Source organism: Ursus americanus, chromosome 1 (assembly GCF_024610735.1).
Source record: "Ursus americanus isolate L20-20 chromosome 1, mUrsAme1.1.p, whole genome shotgun sequence".
NCBI classification, from domain to species: Eukaryota; Metazoa; Chordata; class Mammalia; order Carnivora; family Ursidae; genus Ursus; species Ursus americanus.
Genome location: NC_142127.1, coordinates 6,212,884 through 6,225,089, shown reverse-complemented (window position 1 = coordinate 6,225,089; position 12,206 = coordinate 6,212,884). Strand labels below are relative to the sequence as shown.

The following is a 12,206-nucleotide window of genomic DNA, read 5'->3' as shown; positions in this document are numbered from 1 at the left end:
GCGCCCGCGGGAGAGGGACCCCGGCCCCCAAGCAGCCGGAGCGCACGGCAGCGGCGCGGGGCCTGGAGCGAGGGCTCCTAAGCGCGCAGAGGACCCGCCCAGGCCGGTCTTATAGGAGAGCGCGGGGCGGGCCTGGCCGGGGGCGGCGCCGCGCGCCCCGCTCGCCTATAAGGAGCGGCCGGCCCGGGTGCGGATTTCAGCGCCGGCGGCCGAGGTGCAGTGGCAGTCCGCCCGGCTCGGCGCCTGGTGTTGCAGCGGGGTTTGGATTTGCACCTTTAAGGAGGGGGGAGAGGAGGAAGAGGCGGGCGAGGAGGGCGAGTACAGCAAGCGGCAGTTGCGGGGACCGTAGCTTCAGCCGCAGCTCAGAGGCAGAACCCGCTACGCTTTCGGTGGAGCGTCTGGACACGGGATGGAGTGAAGCCGCGAGTGCCTCTCTTAGGGGGGGTGGGAGGGGGTCAGGCGGTGCCGAGGAGAGAGGGAGAGAGAGAGAGAACAGAAGAAGAAGCCGCGGCTGGCGCCTGCGAATTTGGGATTCGATTGGGAGGGACCGCTTACTCGGGGGAAATGGATTCTGTACCAAGGCTGACCAGCGTTTTCACTTTGCTGTTCTCCGGCTTGTGGCATTTAGGATTAACAGCGACAAATTGTGAGTACCAGGAGCTGGGGGCGGGTAGGTGAGGTGGGAAACGCTAGCGTTGGGGAGAGACACTCAACTGTCCAAGCATGTTCAATTGTCTGCTCTGAGCAGAGGAGACGGGGGGAAATGCTGATTGGTGTGGTTCTATCACTCAAACCATCCCAAAAGTTAGCAGAGCTCGGATGAGCCAGCCCCGCTGAATTTCCTGCCCTTCTCCCCGAATCGCAAAGTTCAGGGGAGAAAGGAAGGTTCTCCTCCCTGAGCCTCATGCCAGGTCCGCGTTCTATGCCCGCCTGGTCTCAGCCGGAGCGTTTCTGGAGAAGGGCCCCGGGTTCAGATTGTATGCACTGAGGGCTTCCAGAGAGAGATGCTACCAGCCACCGCACTCGGTGACAGTGGCTCATCTCTGAATGCAGCTGCCTGGGATTTGCAACATACCCAGTACCTCACTAGACATGGCTTTCAGCTCTCGCCTAGGCAGAAGGCTCCAGTTGGGGTATCTTGCAACCAATAGGCATTGCTTTAATAGGATTGGGAGTTTTGGCCTAAGAGTCATGGCCCAATGTAGTCAAACCACAAGATCAATGGCTGCCCCTGTTACAGAAGGAAGAGCTTTGATGCACACTCCACCCCCAAAATCTTTGTGCCAAAGAACACATGAGTATGCACTAAGTGTACGCTCTGTCGTCCAAGCTCTAACCTCAGCAAGTGCAGGGCATTTAATTTAATAGGCAGGAAGGCTGGACACCTGGGGATCCGCCACCTGCACTGTGTATTTAAAGAACCCAGTTCGTCAAAGTTGAATAAATCGCTAGAGCCATCAGAGGTTCAAGCTCAATTGCTCAGCTGCCTCTCTAGGCAGAGAGAGGGAAGTTTTTTCCAGCTTGGAAACTCCTAAATGAGAAGGAACGCAATTAAGCCATCTGTGTTGTTTCCAAAGATGGTTTATCAAGGTTCCTTGAGTTTCTGGGCTTGCTCCTCTGTCTGCTAACCCCGCCAGGAACCTCAGAAATGCCTAACTGTACTGGAACATAACACCGCTCTTAGAGAAAGATAGGAAGACTACTTAGTACTTGTGAGTTGCCCTACTTCACTCTCCACCCTCTTAGGTTCAAGAGAACCTTGAGTAAGAGATACTCAACCCAGAGTTGCACCTCAAAGGAAGACAATTAGACGAATGTTGTTTAGTGAAAATGGTCCAAAGCAGAGCCGGTGTTTCTGTGATTGGAAGTTTTGGAGGTTCAGAATCTATAGTTAGTGGTAATGCCTTATAAAAATTTTATTAAAGTTTCTACTCTGAAGGAGCGCTGGAGAGGTCAACCTCTCAAAAAGGGAGGAGCCACAGGGACTTAGTGTAGAAATCGTTTCAGAGAATAGGTAGGAAAAGGTTAGAATCTGATGTTTCTTGTCTCTTCCTCCTCCTCTTGTCTCCTCCCTCCTCCTCCTCCTCCTCCTCGTCCTCCTCCTCCTCCTCCTCCTCCTCCTCTTCCTTCTTTTAAGTGAAATTGTTCCCATGGTGCTTTAGAAAAACATCTAAGTGGTTTAGTTAGAGAAGTTAGGCATGGTGCTGAGCTAGCCTCTCTATCTCCTAAAACACTAGAGGTCAGTGTTGTCCTAATGATGCAAAGGTGTAGCAGTGAAAGAGCTGTTTTTCCTTTAGCACAGTTACCTATCTGGAAATAGTGAATATTTTGAAGATCCACAAAGGTGGGGTGAGGAATAAGGGTAAAATAGATAGAACATACTCTATAGGAATATGGTTGGGGCTTCCTTATGTAGCATCTTTTCTTAAGAGCAAGGAAAAAAATAAATTGTAGAATGCCAATTTCTGTAAATTAATTGAATTATGGTTTATATGTTGTAATAATGCTCATAAAACCTAAATGGCATGGATTTAAGGCTCATGCTTATCATTACTGATGCAGCAATAAAGCTAATTCTCAACATTTAAAATGAAACTTTGTGATAATGAGCTTTAGTATTTCATCAGTGACAGTTTAATTTCCTTATTTCCAATCAACATTTCAACTGAATGCATGCTACTTGGCTAAATATTTTGGGGTCAGTGTTCTTAAAGAATAATGGTAAATGTTTTTTATTATGCTGAACAAAATGTATTAATTCAATAGCATAGCAGCAGAAAATTACTTCTCGGCTCAGTTTATCTTGGTGGTCTTTCAGAACCTGTGATGCAGAACTCTTAGGGGAAAACATTAGCATTCCACAATTCTCCCCGACTTAAATTGTCCACATACTTTATCCATTAAATTTAGGGCTTTGATTTACTATTTATCTACAGTCCATTAATATTTATATGCATGTATTGAGGAAGCTCAGTCTCCTTTCAAAGAGTCAATTTGTATAAATATACAGATTATTTAGATAATTTTTTTCAAGGAGATTATTATTTTTTGAGATAACATTTTATGTCATTTGTGAAAGTATCCCTAAACATGGGTTATTTAGCCAAAATGTTCCATGGTATCAGTATGCCTGTGAACTTTATTCAAATAAAAATAACTCTTAATTGTTTGTATTATTCTAGTAATAATGTATTGTTATTACTGTTGTTGCATGTAGAATGTATATGTGTGTGTGTTTAATTTTCTTATAATCTGACCAAAACTTGGACATTTGTCTGCAAGAGAGAAATGAATGCTTACCCAATCATAGATTTATAAGTTCCTAATTAAACAAAATTAAAGTCAGGTTAGAAGGCCAGCTACAGAATAGATATTATGAATCTGCGCAGAGAACATAATTACCAACCAGTAATAAAAACTCTGGAAATTCCCCCATTCCAGATTTTCAGGGTATTAAGTAGCTACAACATCTCCTTTGGGTTTACCCTGAGGGAATTAGTTAATTTCGAATGTAGCTATGATAGGCCAGTGTTAAATGAAAAACCATTTTACATATAATATCAACTCCTTTGACACAAGAAGAAACAATGTGACTTGATAGTTGGTTCAAGTGAAACTAGGAGTTTGAAATGCTGCTGGTTTTTGCCCCGGTTATGCCACAGCTAACATGTCAAATGCCCGTCCAGTTATGCAACTTTGCCATGCTCACAGGCTTGGGTATAAAACAGCAATTGAGATATGTATCTTCTCCCAAACAGAACAGCAGCTCAGTATTCTACTGAGGAGATTCTTCAAATATTAGGCGCGTGGAAAGACTATGATAATGCAAGAAGTTGCATTCAGAAGATAAGAGCAATGCACGGCATACTTACAGGGTCACTCTTCACTTTATTTTTGCCAATAATCAGATGTTATGTGATTATGACTGCCTTAATTTTGACCCAGTAAGTCACTTTGATCTCCAGGCATCTTAACCGTTTGGTGCTACACACCAGGTTCAAAGAGATAACAGCCTTGAGAAAGAAATCAAAAACTCTTTATTCTGTGATGATGCCTTTCATCACAGACAGAACTTCATGTAAAATATACAAGGATGTCAATCATATTCATAAACATCTTTAAATAAAGAGATGCGATATACCTTGAGTTATCTGAAGTTTATGCACAAACCCAATCGATAGGTGATATTATAAATAAACAAATATCAGGCTGACTTTTTTCAGCAGGAAAGTGTTTGCGGTATACTTTTTTGGCAATTACACTCAGCAGAAGTGAAGGAAGCACAATAATGTTCATTTGGAAAGAGTCCTGAAGATTTTCCCATGGTTGAACAGGCTTATCGTTGACAAACCATGTGAATTCTCTTTCCCTTCAATCCCTCACAGCCCACATCTCCAGGCCAGATTCATATTTCCACTATTGGAACATGTAAGTGAAAAACTAGAAGAGCCATGTCCACAACTGGGTACAGAATTATGAGAAAATTAGTTTCCATTAGAATAACCTTACTCTAGCCCCTATTCTCATTCAAATGAATGACTGTCTTCTAAGTTAAAGGTTTCTTTTTTCCCCCCTCCTCTTCCCAATTACCTCTTTTTTCTTCAGTAGAACCCAGTTTTGCTTACCTACATCGCTTTACTTTTCAGTGCTCATTTGTTACAAAACAAAGTATTGTGCTATTGTTTGAAATGTTCCTAAAAGCTTTAGTTGGTGATCCAAAGCCCTTTAGTTTGTATGCCAGAGCTCTGCTGAAATATGTTTTGTATATACAAAGCTAATTATCCTCGCTAGTGAGGAAGGTGGGGCCAGGGTCTAGTTACCACAAAGATCATATAATACAGTCGTGATTCGCTCAGTGGAACTTTGTTTTGAAGAATCAGTGTACTCATTTGGAGCTCATAATGGCATTTTTCATACATAAGGGAAGCTGTCTTCATTCATCAAAACTCTGACACTTTCCAGAAAGTGTCCTTGTGGAGTTACCGACTTGTCCTAATGATCGTGGTGTATTAATTGAAGGAGTTGGATCAGATGCTTATTAAGGTCCTATCTAGTCCTAATGTATTTTTGTCTTTACTGATGTTACCTACTTACTGGTTATTCCATTTGGAACTTCTGGGATGGTCATACTCAAAATTGTTAAGCAGTTATATTTAGAATAACAACATAATTGGGTTTTAATTCCTACTAACCGGTGTGCTCTTTGTATCTCTCACTTCATATGCCATGTGCACATGATTTGGCAAGGCAGTACAGCTAGGTAGACTTTATTAAATTCAGTTTACAGATGAGTAAATTTAAGGTTAATAGAAGTTAATAATTTTCCCAGGATCATAAAGCTATGCAATGAAAAAAAAAAAAAAAAGATCAGGATCTGGCCCTCCATCTATCTCCAAAGATCAGAGTCTGCACGATGTGAAATTCATTCCCATGCATTCAGTTGGGGGCTGTGTGTGAGCTGGCAAGTTGCCTTGTGATCTCTATGGTTAGTCTCTATAGCTCTATCCATAGCAAAGGACAGGGAGGTAGCAGTTTCCACCAGAGCCAACTCCTGAGTTACACCTTACCAAAAAAAAATTGGAATGTAGATTTGATGCAAGATGCCTAATATCACAATGGTCAAAAATAAGAGGCCTCATATCTGGATATCTGGATGAGCACCAGATGCTTTAATTTTCTTTTACAAGTTTCAGTAAAGAATTGGGTAGGGCAAGGGCATAGCCTTGATAAAGACGTGTGACCACACACACACACACACACACACACACACACTACCATGAAAGCTACCTCTGTTGGCATCATGTCTTCTAAGTCTCTAGATGTCAGACCAAATGTATTAATTAAATAGTAGGAATGACCCCTTCTCCCTGCACAGGGCTGCTCCTAATCTGGCCCTGCCTACTGCTCTAAATTGTATGTCCACCGTTACTGCCCTGTCCCCTAATTTCCAGTTTAGAAAACTCCACATTCTACAGACAAGCCATGCTGTCCTGCATCTTCCTTGCATTTGTTTGCATACACTATCTGCTTAATCTAGTTACCTTTTCCCAGTTTTTACACACGCTCACTTTCTCCCAGTTACACACAAACACACACACATACACACACAAACACACACCCAGGGTTTCCCCACACTGGGCCAAATGCCCCTATGTATGACTTAGTATATTTCCATAGCACTTTCTTATAATCTTTGTCTCCCCAAGTAGTTACAAAGCTCCCTGATTATCATATTTCATTCCAATGTCTATATTCAATACATAAAACATTGGGTAAATGAATGGATGAGAGAAACAGTGAATGGTTTCTAAGAATTTTCATTTCTAAACAACAACAAAAAAGTCTTTCTATGGCCCTGTTGCTAAAGTCTTTTAAAATTTACTTGGTTTATTTTGTTTTTAACTGACAAGTCTTATTTATTATTGCTTTGGAAATGCTAAGAAGATCTGACCTCAGTACCAAGTTTGAGCTAATTTTATTAACTTGCTTTTGCAATTTTAACGAACATTTCCTGTGTGGCTGAAAATACACAAATACATAGCTATAAAAATCTTTCTTCATAGCCCAGAATTCAGTATAAAAAGGAAAAGTTTGAATGCTGTTTAATAGGATATTAGTAGTAAATTAGTGGAAAGATTGTATTTTATTGCAGACCGACAACATGACCCCAATAACACTATCCTGAGCCTCTGATACCCTCTCTCTAAGCTGTGATTGGACGATTTAAGTGTTAATAGTTCACGTGTGTTACTCATTTGAAAAACTTATTGAAGAAATGTGTCTCAACCGAAGGCTCTCTTTCCTAAACTCAAGTTTTTCTAGAAACAGTAGAAATAAAGATAAATAAGGAGATACAGTCCATGATCTCAAGGAACTTTGAACATGGACAGCCAGAAAAAAAATCTTTAATCACGTCAATGTGATAAATGCCGTAACATAGTTAAGCACAAGGTGTAATATGAGGCACCAAATGAGCGCCTCAAACTGCTGGGGCATCAAGGCCGGCTCTTGGAGGGAAGTGAGGTGGAAGGTAAGACTTGAACAACGTCAGACTTCACTCACTGGAGAAATGGGGGGAGCTTCTCACAGGCTTTTTGTGTGAAGGCTTAAGGGTGAGACCTGTTGTAGTGACTACTTGTGGGAGCGGCTTATAGGCAGAGGGTTAGAAAAAGAAATAAGGGAAATTTGGGGGGGGGTCTTATTTTTACTGTTCAAGCTATGAAGCTTCATTGAAGGATTTTGTATATGTAATTAGATAATACAGAATCAGATATTTGTTTAAAAAAATCACCGTGTGAAGGATAGACTGACCCAGGCCAATAATAGCAGTGAGAAAACTAGTGAAGAGCTTATCCTAAGAACCCAGGTTGATAATAAAGAAGAGCCTGAAGAAGAAAGTTTCAGAATCTGCAAAGGTCACGAAGAACCAGAAAGAAAATAATGGCCAAGTACATTGAAAACATAGGGATATATAAACTGGGAAACTCACAGAAGGCACAGATTTGTGGTTAAAATGTATTCTATAGCTGCTCCCATTGTTTTTGACAAATGAGAGCTATAGATGCTAGAAAAGGTGCTCTGTTCTCTGAAATGAAGTTCTTCTCTGGGAATACCAAACGACCATATTCTCAGAGCAGTGTATTTCATATTTGCATGACACTGTATAGCATATGCTGTCTGTATCCGTCATTCTGATGCATCTTCTAGTCTGTAAATTACGCCGATTTTTGTCAGCAGAGTGAGAACTAGTCATTAAGAAATGTGTAATTAAACCTCAGTGTTTCTGTTCTTGATCCTCTTCTGGCAGGGGGTGAACCAGGGATCAGTCCTACTATCAGTGGTTGCTCTTTGGAAAGAGAAACAAGGGGAAGTTGGGTGTGCCACGTTGATTTGCTATCATTGGTAATTGATTTGCTGGCATAAATTCCATGTCTCTACATTTCTAATTGCTTTTGTGCATATTCTTGGGGGTTGATTAATGCCATCTGTTCACTGGATCAGCCGAATTGATTGAGTTTTAAAGGATGACAACAGTAACGTTGAAGATAGGGAAAAAAAACGAAAGGGAAATGCCAAAACACACTCATGATGTATATTATTTTTAACTATCCACCTTTGGAAGCAGAAATATCCCTTTGAAGACAGTCCAAGGCAAATAGCAGTTTAAAGAAATTCGCCTAACAGACAGATGCTTGTAGGTGTTAGTCTAGGCCACTGTTTGCTGAATACGCATGTTCAGTTCTCTCCCTCTTCTCCCCCTGCCCCATCCCTCTCTCCCTCCTCTTGCTATTCCTTCCTCCCTTTCCCACTCCTCTCTCTGTCATGTGGCCATGTATTTTTGGTATTACCATTGGCTCTTCCCTGAGCTCATGATTGTGTTCAGATGTGAGATGAGGGGAGAAAAAAAAGGTCTGTTGTATTCAAGTGCTTCCTTGTTATAAACGACGTGGGCACAGTCACCAAATGTGAAGCCTGACAGGGATCTGCTACCCACAGGACACTTGGGAAAGCCCACTTGATTCCAACACCCCCTACCCATCTGTCCCCAAACAGCTCTTCCGCCAACTCCATCAGTGCCCCAGATTTGTAAATATGGGGAAAAGACTTTCAATGCATGGAGGTAAGCCTTAAGACACAAAGCCCCACTGGAGAGAAAATATAGGGATGTATATCTCTGCTGAACTATTCTCCCCTGAGAGGAATAGACCTTTGCCAGAAAACAAAACAAAACAAAAAGTTAATGGAAGAGAAGATGCTGGGTATTGAAGGAGACGAATGTTCTGAGTGGGGGAAGGGCAAAGAATAGGGATGTTCAAGGTGTCTAAGACAAGTGTTGCCAACTTCCTGATTTTGTCCAGGACCCTCCATATTCCAAGCAGTTGGGCAATGGGGAGGTGGTGAAGGAGAGCGGAAGGGGTGTCGGTCATCAGTTATAATTAGGGCAAAGACGTTTCCATTCTTAAGCAAAGGTGGAAGGACTCACTCTCCCTTCATCTGGGTGAACAGACCGCTGAGTGACTGCCCAGGCAAATAGAGACTTGTTCTCATTCTCTGATGTCAAGAGGTATGTGGGCAGAATCCATTTCCACCTGACAGAAACATGACTGCTGAGATTCCTCGCTTGATTCCTGAGCTCTGTCAGAGGATGACCGCTGCTTCTGGGCCATGGCCAGTAAAACTGCTACCTGAAAAGCTCACAAGGGGAGGCTCATAAGAGTGGAACAGGGGTGTTCATCTAGAAAAATAAGGAGAGCATTTCCTCCAGAAGTGTGAGCAGATCCTTGCAGATAATGTCAGCATTATGGGAGAAGTGTCCTTGATCAGACCTTGAGAAAAACCAGTGAACCTGGGCAGGAGTATGTGTGAAGTGTTCCCCGCGTCCGAAGCAGGAGGGTCAGGCAGGAGTTTGGGAGAACGTTCTTCTCATGCACTGCTGAATCCTGCCCTGGATGGAAAATAATAGACATGCTCTTGTTAATGTTGAGTTAAAAATCAGGTGCTGGTACAATGATTGGTGTATTATTAGTGCTGCTTCCATTTTCAAGTGAATCATTCATTCATTCATTGATTCAAAAAATGCTTCTGAAATGCCTGCTGTACGTTCATTTCTCTGTGCATTCCTAAAGCCTTTTGTTCATTGACTATCAGTTGATGGGGGATTAGGATTGCTGTCCACATAGCCCCAGAAACAACAACAAAAGATACCAGTAGCTCTTCAAAACAAGGTCGTGGCACTGTAGCCCCTCTGCTCAGTTCTTGATCAATTTCTTAAGGAGCCTTTCCTGTTCCCAGAGCTTTTCTCTCCGCTTCCTGATCTTCAGTGTTTCCTCCCAAATTTGCCCCAACTCGCCTGCCTTCTGATACTTTTTCCTTTTCTTTCCCCTTGTCCCATCCCTCCCTTCATCTACTCTTTTCCTCGTTCTTCCTCAGTTCCATCTCTCTCTCTCTCTTTTTTTTTAAGATTTTATTTATTTATTTGACAGGGAGAGAGACAGCCAGCGAGAGAGGGAACACAAGCAGGGGGAGTGGGAGAGGAAGAAGCAGGCTCATAGCAGAGGAGCCCGATGTGGGGCTCGATCCCATAATGCCAGGATCACGCCCTGAGCCGAAGGCATACGCTTAACCGCTGTGCCACCCAGGCGCCCCCGCAGGCAGACTCTTAACAACTGCGCCACCTAGGTGCCCCCTCAGTTCCATCTCTATCTCTGTTTCTCTTCCTTCACTTGGCCTGTCTCAATCAACATTGACTAAATGACACCTTTTTATGTGTTATGGCCAACATTAACACTTTTCAAACTTTTCCATTGAAGTGCCGCTCACCAGAAAAATAAATAAATAAATAAATAAAAAGAGGGCAGGAAAACCCAGAGGATTCTCAATTCCCCCTCAAGTAGCCACTGAAGCATGTAATTTCTTGAATTTTTGTCTTAAGCTCTCAGACACATTTGCATTCTGCTCTGCATTATAGCCATGTTTATATTATGATAAAAAATAGCTTCCCAAGATCTCCAATTAAAAATTGATGGGCAAAGTTGATTCACTTAACCCATGGCAGAAGGCCACATGCACCCGGAGGCTTAGGTCTGAGCTTTTCAGCTCTTTCTCCCTGCATATGCCTTCCAGGGTTCCTGTGTGAAGGAGAACAACTCCCCTGTCTCTCCTCTCACCTTGGAACAATAGCAGCTTCATTTGCCATTAACGGTGACTGGTCTGTGAGCTGCACATTATGATTAATCAATAATGGGAGGTGAGAAGGGCTTATCAATTCACAGGAGGAAAGGAAACCCACAAGCCTACCAAGTGAATGGAAATGGAGCTGTTTGGAGGGGCTGTGGGCAAGCAGTCTGTGCAGCCCCCTCCAGGTCTGGGCTGCACCCCACTGCAGTCACTGGCAGTGTTCTGCCACATGCATGAGGTTTACCTCTGAGTGAATGAGCTCTGCCAGGTGACAGGATTGGGGTCAACAGGGGCAGATTCTTTCTGATTGGACACAGGCTGAGCTCACCAGGATATTAAAAGAGAGATTAATGCCTCTCATTCTACAACAATCAGGAACCTTTTGAAACAATCAAAGGAATTGAATCCAGCAGATTGGAATGTTGGAACACTCCAGATTAGAGATAAAGTTAAGTAATGTGTTTCTTCATTGGCAGGGTTTCCAAACCTCCACCTGGTGCCAAGGTTAGGACCTCTGTTCCTAACCGCAGCCATTGTCTTCTCTATAATAGACTGAGGATGTGCTGGTGCGGATAGTCAGGTTATTTACCCAAGACCAAATAGCTAGGAGGTGGTCACACTGGGATTATAGTCCCTGTTTGCCTGACTGCAAAGTCTGTACTTGCTTTCATCGTGCTTGCTGTTTCCTCGAACCCAAAGCCAAGGCTGAGCCATCCTTGAACTCAGGTTGTTGTTCAGCCTTGCAAAGCGAGCCTTCTCTCTGATGCAGGGTGAGAACACCCTTGTGAAGCTAGACCTACAGATTCCTCCCGATTGGCAGGTCATCTTTTTCTAACTTTGTGGGCCATCCTTTCCTCGGAATCCCTGTGGCAAACAGCTCCTGTATCTCTAACCATTTGTAAAAGTTGATTGTACTACTCATTAAAGCTTGTGCCATCAACTCTCTGTGGCCAGGCTCCAGGCTTATCAGTAATGGCGTTATGTATTCCATGATCAGTGCCCACTCTTCGTGTATCTCTTCCTGTTTCAAGCTCCTTTGGGATCTTCCTCTGTAAGTACAGTATTTTTTTTTCCATTTGCATCATACTGCACTGCTCTTAGAATTTGTTAGGTGGATGTTCTTTCTTTCGTTCTTTTTGTTTTTTAAGTTTGTGCTAATAAGAAAAACCCTATTTGCGATACTTAGGTCACAGGTTTGAATAAGGCAAGGATTGGATGGCCTTCAGATCTGTTCTGCGTCTTTGGGCTACAGAGTTCGTCCCACACACACAGCCCAAAACCTCCTTCCATCCCGTGGGTGTAGATGGGAGGGCAGGTTTAACAAGTGCGTACCCCGTACCTTTACTCTGCCACAGACTAGGTGCGATGATGAGCATGTGCCCTGCTGTGCTTGTAGTGTCTGCTTGATAGAAGAGGACCAGCCCATGTTTGAACTCCCTTTTATCACAAGCTGTGCGGAAAGCCAGGCCAGGCAATGGTTTGCTTTATTCTTCAGCTTTCCTGCACTTGTCCCTTCGATCTGGGCTATT

At 43.1% G+C, this 12,206-nt stretch overlaps 1 protein-coding gene across 1 annotated transcript in view; it reads left to right on the top strand.

Annotated features, from left to right (window-relative positions):
* Positions 1-279: 279 nt before the first annotated feature.
* Positions 280-12,206, top strand: part of CNTNAP5 (contactin associated protein family member 5) — a 773,827-nt gene continuing 761,900 nt past the window's right edge. The window contains exon 1 of the mRNA XM_087853915.1: positions 280-646. Coding sequence (XP_087710041.1) covers positions 565-646 — 82 coding nt within the window. The 5' untranslated portion in view covers positions 280-564. The remainder of the gene's footprint in view (positions 647-12,206) is intronic.